Source organism: Ictidomys tridecemlineatus, chromosome 7 (genome assembly GCF_052094955.1).
Source record: "Ictidomys tridecemlineatus isolate mIctTri1 chromosome 7, mIctTri1.hap1, whole genome shotgun sequence".
Lineage (NCBI taxonomy): Eukaryota > Metazoa > Chordata > Mammalia > Rodentia > Sciuridae > Ictidomys > Ictidomys tridecemlineatus.
The window spans coordinates 140,665,124-140,683,791 of NC_135483.1; the positions used below are offsets into that span (position 1 = coordinate 140,665,124).

At 44.9% G+C, this 18,668-nt stretch overlaps 2 protein-coding genes across 6 annotated transcripts in view; both read left to right on the plus strand.

Annotated features, from left to right (window-relative positions):
- Metap1d (methionyl aminopeptidase type 1D, mitochondrial) overlaps window positions 1-9,596 on the plus strand; it is an 81,221-nt gene extending 71,625 nt beyond the window's left edge. For 2 of the 4 annotated variants that reach the window (XM_078017593.1, XM_078017594.1), the window contains exons 7-10: window positions 6,610-6,707; window positions 8,029-8,076; window positions 8,951-9,029; window positions 9,164-9,596. In XM_078017593.1, coding sequence (XP_077873719.1) covers window positions 6,610-6,707; window positions 8,029-8,076; window positions 8,951-9,029; window positions 9,164-9,242 — 304 coding nt within the window. In that variant the 3' untranslated portion in view covers window positions 9,243-9,596. Of the gene's footprint in view, window positions 1-2,052; window positions 6,237-6,609; window positions 6,708-8,028; window positions 8,077-8,950; window positions 9,030-9,163 lie in introns of those variants that run through there. The other 2 variants (XM_078017597.1, XM_078017595.1) reach the window with 2 other exon arrangements.
- A 3,940-nt stretch (window positions 9,597-13,536) lies between these two features.
- Dlx1 (distal-less homeobox 1) lies at window positions 13,537-18,443 on the plus strand. Of its 2 annotated transcripts, XM_040294476.2 has the most exons (4): window positions 13,543-13,716; window positions 14,149-14,826; window positions 15,475-15,674; window positions 16,790-18,443. In XM_040294476.2, exons 2-4 carry the CDS (start codon window positions 14,514-14,516, stop codon window positions 17,042-17,044), a joined length of 768 nt encoding a protein of 255 aa, XP_040150410.1. In that variant the 5' UTR covers window positions 13,543-13,716; window positions 14,149-14,513; the 3' UTR covers window positions 17,045-18,443. The 2 variants fall into 2 exon arrangements, with proteins under 2 accessions (XP_005324652.1, XP_040150410.1); XM_005324595.4 differs by lacking the exon at window positions 15,475-15,674 and having other exon boundaries at window positions 13,537-14,826; window positions 16,790-16,976.
- Window positions 18,444-18,668: the final 225 nt, after the last annotated feature.

Sequence of the window (18,668 nt, forward strand, 5' to 3'; positions counted from 1 at the left end):
TGAATTCAAGACTTTTCTTTGTAATCTGTTACCTACTTTCAGGTCTTTTTTCTCCTAGCTCTTTTGAAGTAGACATGCAGAATATGTGTTTTCATTTAAAAGTAACGCATTTTGTTAAAGAAGATCACATCAGTACCCTTTAAAGTACTGTTCTCATTAATATGAACCATTGAATACTTCCCATTTGTCTAAAGATGGAAGGCTTAGTCACCTTGAAAAGATGCTGCCTTTTTTCTTCATCCGCCTTCAAATACTTTAAGAAAAAAGGCAGTAAAATATCAGTTAAATGCATTTATGGCTTTAAAAATATTGTAACAGTGTCTGAATCAAACTTTAGTAAAATCTCTTTGGGTTATATCTGAGAAGCTTTTATTGAAGACTTTGAACAAAATTGTGTTTTTGACAGTTTTAAATTATAGGCTAACTAGCCTGGGAAAAAAGGATAGTGTCTCTCTGTTCTTTCATAGGAAATGTTGAATCAGACCCCTACTGGGAAAAGAAATTTAATGCATATCTCACTATCTTACTGTCCATGAATATAATAGAAATGAATTCAAAATGCAGTTTTATTTTTGCAAATGGGATGAGTCGATAGATGCACCTCATATTTTTGAACACCTAGGGTTCAACAAATTTACTGGTGGTGCTCTTGCATTTTAACAAAATTTATTCTTCAGTAGAAGGGGGCAGAGAACACTAGATTCTTATTCAAGCATTCTATCGAGCTCTGCATTCATGGCTGTGTCTAAAGGGCATGTCAGCCTTTGATTCTCTCTGAGAGGTAATTATCCTTTTCCTGTCACGGAACAACAAATGATAGCTAACTACAGAGGCACATTTGCAGTAGTCACATTCATCAACTGCAGAAAAAAAAATTCAATTTAATTGTGCAACACAGCTGCACATGGGCTTTTGAGCATTTCTGTTGTTCTCCCTGTCTCGCTATTCCTCCCTCCAGATCTATTTTTTAAACTTTTTTTCTGGTTATTTTTTCCCCTTTTTGTCTCTTCTTCCATTTTTACTCTCTGTACTTTCTTGTTAAAGTAATTTTCCTTTGTGGCTCTCATTCTTTTTTCCCCATTGAAGGCTATGAATGTAGAAAATTATCACAATTACTCATATAATTGAGCCTCTTTGTAGCAAGTGCAACTCCAGTAGCCTTTCTCCATCATGAAAATGGTTTCATTATAGGGTTTTTCATATTCTCTGACACCATCTACACAGAGGAACAGGCGTGCAGATGAGATGTACTAGGAACAGGCTAGATCAGTAAGGTCACAGTAGGAATAATTAGCTCTGCTATGGAAAGAGCATCTAGGCCTTTTACTGCTACATAAATGTACTGTCCGTGGCTTTTAGTCACAAAAAAAACTTACTAACAAATGGAGCTCCCGCCTACTACTTTGAAAAAAAGATTTGTATCAACACTACAATTTTCCATCATTAAGACTAATAACACAGAGCCTAGTATACATCAAGGGGAATAAAAAGAAAAATCTCACATTCAAGTGGTGGCTGGGTGCTGACCTTTGTTCCCTTTTTTTGTGTACGACTTAACTCTTTACAAAAAAGAGCCACACGCCACACCAACATGCAGGTGAACTCCAGCTAGTACTAGCAAAGCACAGCATTCAGTCGGAAAATCTGATAAATCTCCATGCAGGATAATGCATTTCATTACATATTCACTACATTAATTCTAGCTACATTAAAAAAAAAAAGAAGAAGAAACAAGAAGAAGAGTAGAATTGAAAGTGACATTGGATTTTAGCTATCTGGATGCAAAGGTCAGTTTTTGCAGAGTATGAATTTGCATGTACAAGCTCCTTTGAAAACCAGATCAGTCTCAACAACTGCACATACAAAACTATGTGGGGGAAAAAAAAAAACAGACAATGAACTTCTTACTTTTACCCTAATGCATTTCATTATTTAGATGGTTTATGTCTGCGGTTGGTGAGGAAACTGGCCCCAATTGTAACAAATGTTTGTTCTGATGTGTTAAAGCAGTGTTTCTGAACATCTATTATTTTGCCTTTTTTTTTTATTCAGACAAAATCTTAAGAGTAAGTAAACAAATGATATCCACCTTTGAGCCAAAAGTACTTGAAATCTTTACAAACCAAAGGTTTACAAACATCTTTCAACTTGGTCTCGTTTATTGTAAGATATTCACCATCTTTGCACAGCCTCCCTTCACTGCTACCCTCTGAAAAGAACATTCAAGCAGCTTGTCAGTATTTTGTTACTCCAGACCTCCAAGTCTCTAAGGAATATTTTTGAATTTTCCTCTGAGACTTAGAGGATAGGATGATGTCTGTGAAGAAGTATCAGTCAAAATGATTTCACAAAAAGACTCTCTGTATGCCCTTTTGCTTTGCGAGGGATGCCTAGTGATCTTTAGGCCATAGTGTTGTTATACTCGTTGTACCTCCATGTGCTTTAAAACATTCCTAGATCTGTATTTTTGTTAACTGTCTCTAGATTATATTATCTATATGAGAATATTATAAATGTATAGATTCATGCATCACAAATATATGATAGGTCAACCAAAAATAATTCAGGTTTATAGTTGTAAATGTCATGATGAAGGTATCAATAAATGGCTTTTAATGTTTAATTCATAAGTATATGTTTTGATATTAATCCAGAACAATATAAAGCAGATTTTTTAAAAATAATCTCTTTCTATTAGATTATGCACAAACAATAAGTGGCTCAGGCAAAATAAGTCATTTTAATGTCATCTGTGATGGATTTTTCTTGACAGCTACTGTAAATTACAATTACACTGCTTCTCTCTACACATGAAAGTAAGCATTGCAATAAATTATCTTTTATTTCAATCCATCATGTCTGCTTTTCAGAAACAGAAAACCTCAAATAAAAGTTCAGCACTATTGTAAGAAAAACACAGTAATTTATGATCCAGTTTGAAACAAAAAAATGTACCACTCTTTTGGAAAACAGTTGTTGGCTTTCAAAAATATTACTAATTATACTTAAACATTCCTGTCATTATAGGGGATCCCTGAATTTGTACATTCCTTCATTCAAAGACTACTATTTAGATTAAAATCTAGAAAGATTAAAGTAAAATTACCTAACTGAACAAATCAGGTGCCATTTGTGATCCTTTATTAGAGATGTGTGACCCTTTGGAGATTACTGTTGCTTATGGGATTCATGTAAAAATGGTAATAAAACTATTTCCACGTGCATTTTTATTTCTTTGTCAGAGCATGTACTTAAACATAGTACTCCTCTGCCCTCTTGGGGAATGTATTTTTACTCATACAAAGTAGTTGAAATGCATTAAAAAATTTTACTTATCTAGACAATGCTACAATTGAGTCCAACTACTCATGAAAAGGAATTTAACTGAATAAAATGGTCACAAGATGAAATTCCTTAAAAGAAATTTCTCTCTTTCAACTATAAACTGTAGCCGAAACATGAACTGTAATAACACAGTATAATTGAAGAGTGAGTTCATCAACTGCCTTTACCCACCTTCTTCCTTTACTCTCTCCCCTAGTATTCCATAAGAAAACCTTAAAATCATAAATGTACTGGGCTTGTGCGTAGGTGTAATACTATCATAAAGGATATTTAGTTAGAGGAAATCAGAACAGAAGAGTTAATATAGGAGAGATCTTATCAGTAGATTTAAACAAGGAGAAGGAAGATTTCATGGGTGAAATGTTCAGAAAAAAACCCTATGCTCAGAAACAGGTCATGGCCCCACTGGGGCAGGTGTTGAGGAGCAACTGCAGCACTTCTTGGACATTCCTGCCTGATCCACTATTTTTATTTTCCCCAACATAACAGTCAAGAGGTAACTGCAGGCTGTACCTTCCTGTGCCACAGTTAAGGTGACCAGCCCTTGCTTTTATGTTAGAGGATCGGAGTCACTTGTGTTGTCTCTGTGAAATCAGATTTAAACCCTACAGTCAGATAACTAATCTTGTGCTCACCATATATCCCAAAATAGTAGAAGGGGAATATTTTTAAATAGTAATTAGGAACATTAATGAGATTTTGTCCCTGTAAGTGTATGTTAAAAAACTACCAGTCCAAAAGGAAAATACCCTGAAAAGCAGACAGAAGTATGTTTTCAGCTCCTGGGATCAAGCTTTGAGGTGGGTTCAACCAAGGAATTGAGAGAAATGTGTCCTGTTCTTTTCCTCTCTTCACCCGGCTGTGAAATCCTCTAACCTTTGCATCTGTGACACGTAGAGTCTATGATACTCCTGAAACCAGAAGTTCCACTGGGACCCAGGGAGCAAATTGTTGTAGGAGAATGCACTCAGATATCTTTATCCACCTAGTAATTGCACAGCTTCTTTTATGAAGAGGAATGAGAGGTATGATGGGGGGAGGGACCCTGAGGGTTTTTTACAGAGTGGGCTTTCTTCCTCTCATCGGAAATTAAAATGAAGATTGCCATTGTAACACACATTTAGGATGTAGCTGTGATGCCTGCCAATCACCTGGACTCTGGGGGCGGGGGTAGCTTTCTTTCTTTTTTTCTTTCTTTCTTTTTTTTTTAAGACAAGGAAATAGAATAGTTAATATTGAATGCTCTTTGAATCACCGAGATTTGTTGACTGAACTAACATAATTTAGAGATTTAGGTAGAACCCATTCTTATTTTTTTAACTCAATCTAGATTATAATGTCTTATTTAATCATCTATTTTCTACCCTCTTTCCACTTTCCATCCTCAGTTTCTATTCAGAAATTGTGTGGAACAAATAGAAACACCTTGGAAAAGATGTTATAACTCCTGCCCACAGTACAAAGACCCACAGAAATAACAAGTACAAAGTACAACTTATGAGATTAAAATGTTGACTTATTCCTCTCCTTGACACATGCATAGCTTACCCATTTCTATATTATCAATTATAATTAAATTTCAATGATAAGCTGACCATATGCTGATTATAGTGACATCCTTGTCTAAATGAAAATACTGAGAAATCTGGGGATGGTTAAAAATGTCTTTAAAATGCATACAGATATAATGTCTATAAAGGTGCTGGCTAAAGCATTCATGCTAAACTAAAACTCAAGTTTGTTGAAAACTCTGGTTCCATAGTTTTAAAAAATGGATTTATTAGGAACTGCAATAGTGGTCCTGTAAATCTAAATCCATTGCTGTTGGTAGGGTTAGGGACATTATGCCTTTCTTCCACATGGAAATGAAAATCATAGCCAGGCACAGTCATACATACCTGTAATTATAGTGATTACAGAGGCTGAGGCAGGAGGATCACAAGTTCAAGGCCAGCCTGGGCAACTTAGCAAGAAGGTCTCAAAATTTAAAAATGGGGGAGGGGACAGGAAAAAAAGGACTGGGGGAGCATAATTTAGTGGTAAAGCACCTCTGGATTTAGTCTTCAATATCAAATTTAATGGAATAAAAAGAGAAAGAAAAGAGGGCTGGGGTAGCTCAATGGTAGAACCCTTGCCTAGCATGCACATTCCACACCCAATACTGCAGAACAAAAAAGAAAATGTAAATCATTCATGATGTGTATGTTCTTACCAGTCTGATTCTCCCAGAGCAAACATTTACCTGATTTCAACAAAAACTTTTCCAACTTGAGGGTAAAGATTTTAGGGTTGGATTATGTGCTAGATTTCATTTATAAGAGATAGGTGGAACACAAAAACAATTGCATGTAGAATAATGAAGCATTAAGAATTAGGAATCACACACTAATTTAGGCATCATAATGATGAAAAAAACATTCTTTATGAATTTCATTAATGTTGTAGGTCTTGAGTTGAACTCCAATGTAATCACAAAGTTTTAGAGTGTTTCAAGAAAATTGACAAAAGAGAATTAGCCTTTTATGTGAGCATGTCTGTTTGTAAAATGTATAATATCTTGAAATAGGTCTGCATAAAGGAAACGATAGAAGTAGCAAGTCATATTTCTAGATTGTAATTTTCTTCTCTGTTTAGTTCCCAAATCAGTAGTAATTTGCACAGCAGTTTACCCATAAAACCATAAAAACTATATAGATTTTTATGATCTGCATTAGATGCACATATCTTAGTTTTGTATATCAATTATATCAATCTATGTGTGTATGCATATTCATTTCTTGTCTAAAAATGACCTTGAACACTGTACTAAGGTACATGAGTCAAACTACTGTGTTAGATACATACCTTCTTTCTTCATATATCCAAGGGAATTGTTATAAGCATCAGCAAAATTGAAAGTATTCCAGAATAAAGAAAATGGTAAGTTGAGGGCAGTGGTGCACACCTGTAATACCAGATAATCTAGTAGCTGAGGCAGGAGGATTCAAAGCTCACCGGCAGCCTCAGCAACTTAGTAAGGCCAAAAATTAAAATTTTTAAAGAGTAGAGGATGTAGTTCAGTGATAGAGTGTTTGCCTAGCATGCCTAAAGCCTCAGATTCAATCCCTAGCACCACAAAGAAAAAAATATATATATATGATCAGACTCTAAATAGAGCTTATTTTTTTCTTTTTCAGAGGATATTTTATAATGACGTTCTTTTTATCTTATCATTCATTTAAAACTTATATACTTTAGTTAAATATCTTTTGGTCACTTTTAAAGCCGCATAACTCGTCAGAATGGTTTGCAAGTCTGTCCACATTTCGTGGGACATGGAATAGGATCTTACTTTCATGGACATCCAGAAATTTGGCATCATGGTAAGAAAATTAATTTGGAAGCTCTTTATTGAATGGAATCAGGCTAAGGTATTTTTGCTCATGAAAACTTACTTTGAATCAAATTATTATTCACGTGCATGCATGTATATGTAAGTGTAAAGGTAATTACTTAATTTTAACCAGCACATTACTATGTTACTAGATCAGAGCCCAGCAATTTCAGTCCCCAAATAAGGTTTATTTTACTTTTTGTCTTCTCATGAAGGGCGCATGACTGGAAAGCACAAGAAACATTTGTCTAGAAAAAGTTACTGAAAACAAAACACCACTGCATCAATGTCCCAGCAGCATGCACATATGACTGTTTTCTGTTTTTCTTTTTCTACCCCTTTTTCTAACTGCTGACTGTTGTGGTTAAACTTCATTACATCCTACACAGCGTTGACAGCTGATGTATTTAGCAGCATGTACTCTTTTAGTGATTTCTAGATTATACCCACCCTTGTGTTCCTTCCCCAGAATCCCCTATTTTTCACTGCCTGGGTGTGCGCCCTACAGTGAGAAGGCAGTGGGCCTGAAGTGGTGGGAGGATTTGGGTTAAGGTATGAGGCAGCTGTTTGGAGGAGCCTAAAGTGGCTGCACATTTGGACAGGAACCAAAGAAAAATTGATCCTGAGGCCTGACCTTGTACTTGGGGTAGAATTGGTCTCTAGAGGAACTAGGGCCTGGAACCTACCCCTAGAGAGTCCCTGGAGACTTACAGGGACAGAACCCCTTTGGACAAAGAGCTGCACCTAACACAGTTCAGAAGAGGTCCATGTGAGAGTGCAGGAAGGGCCTGTTAGCCCTGTGCTCCACCCAGTGCAGATGCCTAGAATTAATTTATTTGAGGATAGAGGTACCTCTCTGCCTGCTTCAACCTGCACACCAGGATGCTGTCCTCCTTTTGTGTACTTCACTAAGACTTCTTTCTCTTTGAGTCAAGGGTAAAGGTCAAGACCCTGACCTAGTGAGACCAGGAGATCTAGCAGCAGGTGGCCTGGGGAACATAAGAAGGGTGAGAGGGAGCCCTACAGGTGTCTAAAACAACCAGACCATCCCCACCAAGTCTTGGCAAACACTTGGGGGTTGGGGGGAATTTGCCCAGAGCACAGATAACTGCAAAGATTGAGGCCCAGGAGCTTTGTATTTTACCTCTGGGGCCACCCAGGAATCTATAAGCTTTCACCTCTCCTTTCCCTAAAAGAAATAAAATTATCAAGTTTTTAAAGCATACCCAACTCCCCTAATTATGTTTATTTCTGCTTTTTCATTTCCTATTCTCACCACCTACCCACCCATCCCCATTTCTGTTTTGCAGAGAATGACAATGACCTTCCCATGGAGGAGGGCATGGCCTTCACCATAGGTAAATGCCAGGGCTCCTCTTTGGAGAGCCGTGACTCCTGGGTGGAAACTGGGAAACTATTGCTGGCCTAGTCCTGAGAAGGACTAATAAAGCCAATCAGCATAATGAAATAATTCAGATGCATAGTAAATCAAATTAAATAATATCCTGGAGCCCCATCTTCCTAAATCAAATACTTACCAACACATTTAGGAGAAGGCAACCATCCAACCTCTAATTCTGTTACCAGCATAATGTGGTGTTTGCCTTTTTGTTTTGTTTTGTTTTTTCATTAACACCCAGTAACTACAGGCGATTATGTCCCTTGCTCCCTGTCAGCAAGTGGCATGTACTCTCTGGCGGCCCATTCCTGGCTGATCTTGTGATTGGTGTCACCACCAAATCCCAATCACCTAGGGCCAAGAAGACCTCATATTTCTGACTGTGGGACTTAATGGAGAAGCAATTAGAGTGAAATAAGAAAATTGTTATTTGCTGATTAATGAACATTTTGAGCATGTTTTAAAAATTCAAATATTTTAAAAAACTGACTGGTATTTATAAGAGGGACTAGTGTTTGGGTGGTTATTATCCACGGGGTCCTAATTAAGGCTTGATTAAAATGCCCTTATTTCTCTAAAAAATTATGAACCAGGCAACTTAATACATTTTTTAATGCTGTAGCATTTCCTCTTCCTACTGTTCAGTTTGTAGTATACGATGTAAGCAACATCAATTATCAGCCTTTGCAAGATTACAACATGAACTCGTGGGTGAAGCACTTAAGGGAGGGGGGGGTGTTTCCTTATTCTCTCTTTTTTTTTTATAATCAGCCGAAACAGTGTTTGACAAGAATCTGATGAGGTCACTGGAGTAAATATTTTCCCTCTTACAGAGCCAATCATCACCGAGGGATCCCCTGAATTTAAAGTCCTGGAGGATGCATGGACTGTGGTCTCCATAGACAATCAAAGGTGTGTGCTTTCTGCCCCGTTGCTTTTAAATTGTTCGGGAAGGAAAGAGGTCTGAAGGCGCTGGCGAGCTACTTTTGCTCGTGGTGGCCGCGCGGGCGCTTGGCGTGCGTCCTGACCGCTGCTCTGTGTTTCAGGTCCGCCCAGTTCGAGCACACAGTTCTCATCACGTCTGGAGGCGCGAAGATCCTGACCAAACTGCCCCACGAGGCCTGAGAGGCTGCCCGAAGGTCGCAGAGGCCCGGCTCCGTTTTTCTCAATTTTTGAAATACAGCTAGAGAACTTTTAGAAGAAACAGGAGCAGCAGGTCACGCAGCATCCCGCCTCACACCTAATATCATTTTGGAAAAAAGGCGGTGGGGACTAGGAGCATTTGGAACTCAGACCCGAAAACGTGCCTGGGGCCCTGCGGCTTTGAAAGACCGGTCGGGGTCCCGGGCTCAGCTTCTCCAAGCGGGAAACGCATCTGGAGAGGAACGCGGACGCAGTCGTTTGGGAGAGGAGACATTCTGGAAGCAGTTTTCCCTTTTTCTTGTCCAATTTGCTCCAATGAAAAACCTCTTAAACTCATTGTGTCTAAGTTCCTTGTGTCTGACAGTTATCACGGGGAGAGAGGGTAGATGGTTGATTTTTGAGTCTCTGAACTTTTTTGCACGCGCGGAAAGAAAAACCCGAACCTAAGTGTTAGATGGCATTTTTTAAATCCGTTTTTCCCCTTGCGAATTTCACGTTGGCCGTCCCTGAGGACGCTCCAGAGGCCAACACCTGCTCCCAACCAAGCCCCTTAGGTTCATTTCCCTTTCACGCCGCTTTCCATGAAAAGATTTGCCCTCGAACCGAAGCATTGGTTGCAAACATTTTCTTGGCTGTGGACCCTGGGCCTGGCCCTTCTTCAGGGCTTTATCACTCCAGAAACAAGACTTTCCTGTTCTGCTGCGGCTGTTCCTTCCCCCCTCATCCAGTCTTCCGTGGCTTTCCCAGAGGTTGGGTTCAGACCCTCTCACTCCCCACGCATGCACACACAAGCACACTAGACCGTTTGTTGCACTAGAAATTCGCGCTGCGGGCCCACTCTCCCAGATGTAAACAGTATCTGGCTGGTGAGGGGTCCCGCTAGTCCCTAACAGATGTCTCCCATATTGACCCTGATGGGACCCGCGCTTGAGCGCGGCAAGGGCCACAAAGGTCAAGTATTCCCAAGGTGCACAGAATCCCAGCGATAGGAGATATGGGCACTTTGGAGACAAGGGCTTAGTTGGCCTGGACTGGAGCTGGCAGCTTTAGCTATTTCTTTCTGCCAGCAACTCCAACCCGTTTCAGGAGCAGGAACCCACCTGTCCACGCTGTTTCCCAAGGGCCATTCCTGCCGGGAGCAATTTCCCTTCCCTTCCTCTTGCTTTCTAAGGTCTGTTCACACTCGGCTCAAGGGAGGGGAGGGACTGGGCCTCTAGTAGTCCACAAAGGAAACTGGTCCCCTGTCTATGGTTTTAGGAACCAGTCCAGTGAGGATGTCACCATGGCCAGTGATTGTGCTAACTTGTCTCTTCTAAAGTGGCCCTTTGAAAGTTGCCATTGGCTAAATGTAGGTTGTGGTCACCTGTAGTTGCCCCCCACACATAGAGGTGGCTATACTGGGGACTAACTTGTCTTGATGGCACCCAGTATGGTAGGACAGGAGACAGGAAACTGAGGACAATACGTCGTTCTAAAAGTGATGAGTCTCAGCTCTTCCTGACTTGCTGCATGGCTCCCCAACCCTCTGACTCCATTTCTCCAGGTATGTAGAGTTTTGGATAGAAGTGATTTTGATTCTAGTGGGTCTGAAAGTTGGAGGGGTTGAGGATTTACAAGATCCATAGATAAACTTTTGAGATGCTCTGGAGTTGGCCAGGCAGAAAGAAGACCAATCAGGGCAGTTTCCCCCATAACAATTTGGATTTTGAAGAGAGGAACAGGGCCTAGCTGACCTTGGGAGAGGGTTGCCAGAGAATGACTTCACTTCTCTCCTAGAGCAATCGGATTGCAGCCATTAACACAGTACCTTTATCTGCAGATCAGTTTACTCTGAGGTTCCCTAAGGATAGTTTTATTAGGACCACAGGATTTTACCAACCCCTGGGGTAACACGCTGCTCCTGTAGCAATTATTTTGAGGTGAAGGTATTTATGGGACAGGTATATAATCCTATTTATTAAAATGACTAACTTAAAGGTATGTGTGTGTGTATCCATCTGCCACTACTCAGCAGCTCTGTAGGAAACAAACTTGAATTAGAATGAATTCCGTTTCACATGCTTTGAAGTTGAGATTAGGAAGTTTAGGAAGTACATTTTAAAAGTATCTTTGTCTATGCCTCCTCTCCCCTCTGCCAGCTGAACTGGCCTCTAGTCTTAACCTAGAGCCAAGTGTGATTAGATTCATACCATTAGGACTGGTCCTGAGTTGACTCCAATAGGTTCTACTCAGAATCCCAAACCTTCAGTATCAATAGAAGAATTTTGTTTCTTCTCAGAGCTTGGACAAAGGTCTAAGCAAACTGGCATTTTAGAACAGGTGTAGCCTTAGAGGTGGGGCGGTGGGAGGGATCCACTCAGAGCTCAGAGAGTAGAGAAAACATTGCACATTGAGGAGCTAACTAAGGCCCAGCTGGCTGCACTGTAGAGGGGAGTAACTCAGCCTCTCTCCCCAAACCTGCTTCTCTGGGGTGGGAATTCTGGAGTATAGATAGACATTCCCTTGCCTATATACAATTCAATTCTAAATTAAGCTAGGCTCTGAAATCTTATCCCGAGGGAGTGCATGCCAAACCTTTATTTCAGGGGCCAGCCTGGTCCCCTGCACCGGGAACTCAACCATCCCCCTCATAGACATGGAAAGATCCAGCACCAAGGAAGACTGGCAACGTTCGGCCCTCTCCTCCCCTTTTCCTTCAATTCCCTGAGATAAACTAGGCCTAGGCGGCCGAATCTTCGGGGTTTCTTCATGCCTTTCTCTGAACTCAAGGAGACAACATTCTGATTTTCCCCGGTCCCAACCTCGACCCCGCGCCAGCCGTGGAGATCACTTACGTGGGCAGGGCCTGCAAGGCCAGCGCGAGAGACCCAGGGCTTGGGCTGCATCCGAGCGGCTGTGCTGGGCGCACAGCGTGGCACTCCAACACCCCAAAAAAGGCTTTAGGAAGGAGCAATTAAAACCACAAGTGCGACAGGGAAATCAAGACAGCCAAGAGGCTCCAGGAGTTGTCTAGTGGCAGAGTCATTAGCTGGTTGTTGCTACAAAGCCTCACAGTGTGGTTTGGTGATTAAGAGGGGAAAAAAAATCTTTTAAGCGTTGGCAAACCCGTTATTGGTTTGGAGGAGGATTGGTTGTTGTTGTTTTTTTTTTTTTTTTTTTTTTTTTTGCTTTTGTTTTTCTTTTTTGCTCCAACCAAGCTGCCTGAAATATTTCTGCCCCCAGCACTGTGCCCTTAATTCAATGGAGAGGAATTCCGCAGGCTGGAGCTGCTGCTACAGAAGTTAAAGAGAGAAACCCCCTCTCTACTAATATCTGTAACAACAGCACCGATGTAATTTGTTTTGAACGTTCATTTTTATTGGTGTTCCCTCTGCCAAAATGTGCTTGATTACAGAGGTTTGTCCTGTGATCATTGCACACTCCAGACAGGGAAAGGTGCGGTAGCGAAGGTTCAGCTCAGGCCAGATCAAATCCCCGGCTGTTTAACGCTAAAAGGCTGCATGTTGCTATTAGTGTTAAATATATGGCTAATTATGCGTATGAAAATTAAACATCAGTGTTATGCTAATGGGGAGCCTTCAGCTGCGGATCTGAGCACTTGAGACTACCATTTAATCAAATGAATCAGTAACTAATACATCTGCACGTGTGAACTTTCACAAGATCATTTCCCCGTTCCCGTCACACCGTTAAATTATGAAAGAAATAATTATCAACACTTTCTAATTACCTAACAAAGTAATTTGGGATTCACCGTAGGGCTGGCGAGATGGGGGACCAACAGTCCCTAGCAGCCAACATAGTGTGCGCCACGCCGCGTGGGGTGGCTGTGTGGTAGTAGTGGGGGCACGGGGGCCTTTTGTGCGCTTTTCTGTATCTAACATCCCAGAAGACCGAGGCACCGGTGGCAACTGTTGCCTCAACCAGCCCTGCTCCGAGGCCCACTGATGTCCGTTTTGGCCACTGGAGTTAAAATAATGGGCGACAAAGAGAGATATGACTGCACCGATATTCAAGCCTTCCACAGGCCTGGTTCTGCTGCGGGTTTCGATGTCCTCCAAGGACTCCTAACCCCCGGGTGTTCTCGCCAGACCCCGGGAAGTCAAAAAATGACCACCTGGCGCCTGCGGCTCGGGCAGAACTGAGCAGATCGGGCCCCTCGGCTCCACGCAGCGCCGCGCCCTCTGGGAGAGTGAGCCCCGGGGCGCACCGTTCAGAGGGAGTGGAGAGGGGAGGGGGAGGCGCTGGAAGGTTGGGAGGGAAAGAGGGTGTGTGTGTTGGGGGGAAGGAGGCGGTGCGGCCGCTTTTCCTGGGAGGAGAAGCGCGGGTTCCTGGCTCTCCACGCGCACTGCTTTTATCAGATCCGTGCAGCCTGGAGCTGGAGTGACCAGCTGGGCCTGGAGCGATGCGAGCTGGCCCCTGGGAGCAGCGGCGGCAGCGGCGGCGAGGCAGCCGAGTGAGTTGGTCTGGAGGGCCCTCAAACCCCGACCCCAGGGATGTGGCAAAGCGGACCTGGGCCAGGGAGGCGCGGCCGGGAGGGCTCTGAACTAGGCACAGGACGATCAAGAAGATTGCAGTTCTGTTGGCTGCCTTGGTCGCCCCTCAGTGCGCGACTCTGCGATCCATAGGCTGCGACCAAACCCTAGAGCCGCCCTAAGCTCAGCACCCGACTGGGTAGCAGTGACGAGAAGCGGTCCTGAGTTCTCCGTGTTGGGGGCGGACGAAGAGTGGGGACAGTAGGGAAGCGGGCGACAGCGGGGAGCAGCTGGTTGGTTTCTGGGAAGAGAGCACGCAAGGGAGGTGGGAGGCTGAAGAGCTGCGGGCCTCCGAGGTCCCAGAGCGGACGCTGCAGCCTATTGTGCGACCCGCAACGCGCGCTCTGTTGCAGAGGAGCCCGGGCCGGGAAGTGTGGAACAGTCGCTCCAGAGGCCGGGCCGCCTTGCCGGCTCTAGTCCAGCGGAGCCCGAGCGACTCGGACCAATCCCCGGTGATTATGCAAGACAGCGGACCAATCAGCTCTGCCAGCTCATGAATATTTATGACCTTGGCTGAGTCAAAGCTTTGAACCGAGTTTGGGGAGCTCGGGAGCATCATGCTTAGACTTTTCAAAGAGACAAACTCCATTTTCTTATGAATGGAAAGTGAAAACCCTTGTTCCGCTTAAATTGGGTTCCTTCCTGTCCTGAGAAACATAGAGACCCCTAAAGGGAAGCAGAAGAGAGAGAGACCCACACCCAGACCCCGCGAGAAGAGATGACCATGACCACCATGCCAGAAAGTCTCAACAGCCCCGTGTCGGGCAAGGCGGTGTTTATGGAGTTTGGGCCGCCCAACCAGCAAATGTCTCCTTCTCCCATGTCCCACGGGCACTACTCCATGCACTGTTTACATTCGGCGGGCCATTCGCAGCCCGACGGTGCCTACAGCTCGGCCTCGTCCTTCTCCCGACCGCTGGGCTACCCCTACGTCAACTCGGTCAGCAGCCACGCGTCCAGTCCCTACATCAGTTCGGTGCAGTCCTACCCGGGCAGCGCCAGCCTCGCCCAGAGCCGCCTGGAGGACCCAGGTACGTGCGCTAGCCTGAGAGAGAAGGAAAGGAGAGAGGGAGAGAAAGGGAGGGGGAAGAGAGAGAGAGAGGGAAAATGAGAGGAGAGAGAGGGGCAGAGAGAGGTGGGGTGGGGGTGGGGAGGGCGCGGGAGCAGTAGAGGTTTCGGATATCAATCTGTGGATCCTTGTCATAGCAAAGAATTTTTTTTTTAAATCCGCCCAATTCGCAACCGTGTAGCAAAGGATAAATCCGAGAGCGTCTCCGGGCACTGGCTGGGCCTCTGAGCGGCTCGGTGCGCCGAGCACACAATGCCCTGCTGGAAAACAGAAACCCACATGTGCACGTATTAGTCTCTAATTATTTATTGCGTAGCGCTATAAACAATGTATGCAATTAAGGGTAATTAAACCTCAACTACCGCCTGCAAAAATAGCAAACTTCCCCTGCAAAGGCAATAGCTGCGCTCCTGGGAACGGCCCCATCCCGCCTGCAGCTGCCTGGGACCGGCCCTCGGATTTGGAGGACACTTCCCAGGCTTCAGTTTCTTGAACGTTTTCTTCCCTGGCCCAGCCTCTGCTGTCCACTCGGTAGCTACTCACTCTCCTCTCTCCACACTAAAAGCGGCCCCTGCCTTAACAACAGTCCCCGCTTCTGCTGTCCCTCCAGGGGCCGACTCCGAGAAGAGCACGGTGGTGGAAGGCGGTGAAGTGCGCTTCAATGGCAAGGGGAAAAAGATCCGCAAACCCAGGACAATTTATTCCAGTTTGCAGTTGCAGGCTTTGAACCGGAGGTTCCAGCAAACTCAGTACTTAGCTCTGCCCGAGAGGGCGGAGCTCGCGGCCTCCTTGGGACTCACGCAGACTCAGGTACCTCGCCGCTGCCACTCCGTCAAGCAGGCTTCACGCTGCGGGCCTGAGCCCGGGGCTTCATTTCTAGCTCACTGGGCTTCAGGTTCGAGGTGTCAGTGTGTGTGAGTGTGTGTGTGTCCGTCCCTCCCTCACCCAGGGTCCCAGTCCCCTTCCACCTTCCTTCTCTCTCTGCCCGAGCTCGGTCGCTACTGTCTGTACACCGACTTTCCTGCCGCCTGGTCCTTAGACCCTGGACAATCTGATTAGGGAGCAGGAAGGATTGCCCCAGACGTTTTGTTTGGGGATTCTGAGGTCACACGTGCCCGAACAACTGGAACAATAGACGCAGGACTTAATCCCTCCTTTGCCTTTAAAGTGTATAGCTAATCACTGCAGCGTGGGCCTTCGCCTTGGTCTCCCTCTTCACCCTGTGGCACTGGGGATCCTTTCCCCTGCCCTTTCACCTCCCAAGGCCCAAACTAGAGAGGAAACGAGACTTTCCTTTTTGGATTTCTCTAAGACTCCGGGGAGTTCTGGGCGGTTCTGCCCGCGACTGGCGCGGGTTTCCAACGTCTGGCCCGGGATTTGGATTGGAGTTGGGAAAAGCAAACAGACCCTTGGGAAAGGTTGGTTTCAATCCAAAGAAAAGTTCAGCAAAACTTTGTGGCCTCCTCATTCAGTCCCCAACTCACTCAAGGGCAAAAGGACGGCGCAAAGAGAAGGCGGTCGATTTACAAATAAATTTTCTCCACTCCTATCTAGGTTTTTTTTAAATTTCTTTATTGATATTGATATTAGAATTGCGAAGTGTTGTGCAGGTGTTGCGTTATCCAAAGTTGCCAAGGTCGGACTGGGCCACTGGCAGGCAAAGGCCTTGATTCCCTGCGGGCCCCTTACCACCACGCCCCCCTGGCTCTCAGAGAGCTACTCGGGACGGTGGCCAGCGCCGGTCGTCCAGCTTTGTAGTATTTGGCTTTTACCGAGGGAGGGACGTCTCCGCTCCCGCAGCAGGGAGCTGCCAGCCTTCGCAGGGCAGCTGGGGCTCCTATCTCTGCTCTCCTGTAGTTCACTTCTCTCCTCCTAGGTAGACTCAGTGATCCCATCACGAGTCATGTTGTTGTCCGATCTTGCAGGTCAAGATCTGGTTCCAGAACAAGCGCTCCAAGTTCAAGAAGCTGATGAAGCAGGGCGGGGCGGCTCTGGAGGGTAGCGCGCTAGCCAACGGCCGGGCCCTGTCTGCCGGCTCCCCACCAGTACCACCCGGCTGGAACCCTAATTCCTCCTCCGGGAAGAGCTCAGGCAGTAGCGCGGGCTCCTACATCCCCAGCTACACGTCGTGGTATCCTTCCGCGCACCAAGAAGCTATGCAGCAGCCCCAACTCATGTGAGGTTGCCCACTCGCACCTTCCCGCCTCCTTCCCGTCTCCCTTGGCCCGGGCCCCTCCCGCCTCCAGGTCCATCCACTCTGTCTCCGTGCCCTGAGCCCGGAGGAGGGCCAGAGGGAAAGAAGAAACAGTGAAGGCATGACGCCCGCCTCCTCCTTGGAGCCCCTGGAGGTCCGACGCAGCGACTCCCCAGCGCCAGTACTCTCGCCGGAATCCCGTCCTGGGCCACGCGGTGACTGCAGAGTGGCCTGGAAGCGCAGCTATCGTCACCCGAGACAGCCGGAGCAGCAAGACAAACCCGCTCGATCCCACCCTCCACCCCTCAGCTTTGTGGGACTATCAGGAAAAACAAAAACAATGTAGAAAAAGCAAAAGTTCTTTTCTGTCCTGTCCGTCTCTTGTCTCCTTTTGCTCTGTTTGTGCGCGGAGTAAAGATCCTCTCTCGTCGTCTGCTGTTATTCTGCCGCCACTGCAAAGTCACCAGGTCTGAGCCACACGCGGCCCCCTGGGCCGCCCATCTCCGGATCCTGGGTCGTTTTGTCCTTTCAGGCCTTCTCCTAGTCCCTACCTGACCACCTGTGTAGCTTGTTTGAGAATTGGGGAAAATTGGAGGGAGGGGTTTTTATTTATTGAAAAATGGACTTCACCTGAGGCTGAGTGTTGGCCAATTCCAGGTTCTGTGGAGCGTGAGCGCACACTGTCCAAACGCACTGTTTACCTTAAATTCACCCGGAAAAAACGAACAAGGAGGACGCAGTGAATTTTAATTTATACAGTAACTTTTGTATTTTGCTGGTATGGAGTGGTTGAAGCTGAATTATTCGCATTTTTTTTTACTACTTCAAGTAGGGTTTTGTCAACTCGGGAAGAACAACGCGCTTAGTCGCTTTGCCTGGACTAAAAGAAAATCCTAATTTGAAAGAGACAGGACCCATGTGCAGCAGTGAAAAAACAGGCAAGAGTGAGCAAGCGCCCTAATCCCGATAGGGCTTTAAAGAAAGCAAAAACAGCTTTATAACAATCCCCAGAGGTTTGACCACAGAATGCCAGTCACCACCCTGAAGGCACAGTCTCCAGTGCAGGATCTAATAGTTGTACATATTATTATTGTTATTATTATTATTGTTCTGTAAACATGTTGCACAATCTTAGCTTTTTTTTTCTTCTGTTGTGTGTGACTGTAAAACCTGATGCTTTGTGAAATGAGAATCTTGACATTCTACTTGTGAAATTTGGAAAATGTGACCAATTGAAATCAACTGTGTTTTGTGTTCTCTATGTCAAAGTTTAGTTTTATATTGAGAATGTTAACTTATTGCTTTGTATCTTGGGGGGGAAAAGAACTTTGTAAATAAGTTATAAAGTTTCTTTGAGACAGTAAAATTATGGTTTCAAGAAAGAACTGCTGTCTCCTGTGCTGGGTGTGGGATGAGGGGATGGGCCCAAGCTCCCATCCCCGATACAGATAATAGGGGACAGTTAACTTTTCTGGGATGGATTAGGGGCACCCAACTCCAGACAAGTCAATATCATCCCAGGACCTGTGGGGTGCTCCAATAGGCCTATTTAACCTGACTTGCTGGCTCAGCCTTCAAGGTATCTGGTCTCTACCTGAGTGGGTGGGATG

What these genes read in the sequence shown, in the direction of transcription:
- Dlx1 (XM_040294476.2), top strand. Translation starts at nt 14,514, where the DNA reads ATGACCATGACCACCATGCCAGAAAGTCTCAACAGCCCCGTGTCGGGC. An exon ending in GAGCCGCCTGGAGGACCCAG is followed by an intron (nt 14,827 to 15,474) that starts GTACGTGCGCTA and finishes CTGTCCCTCCAG; the next exon opens with GGGCCGACTCCGAGAAGAGC. An exon ending in TGGGACTCACGCAGACTCAG is followed by an intron (nt 15,675 to 16,789) that starts GTACCTCGCCGC and finishes CCGATCTTGCAG; the next exon opens with GTCAAGATCTGGTTCCAGAA.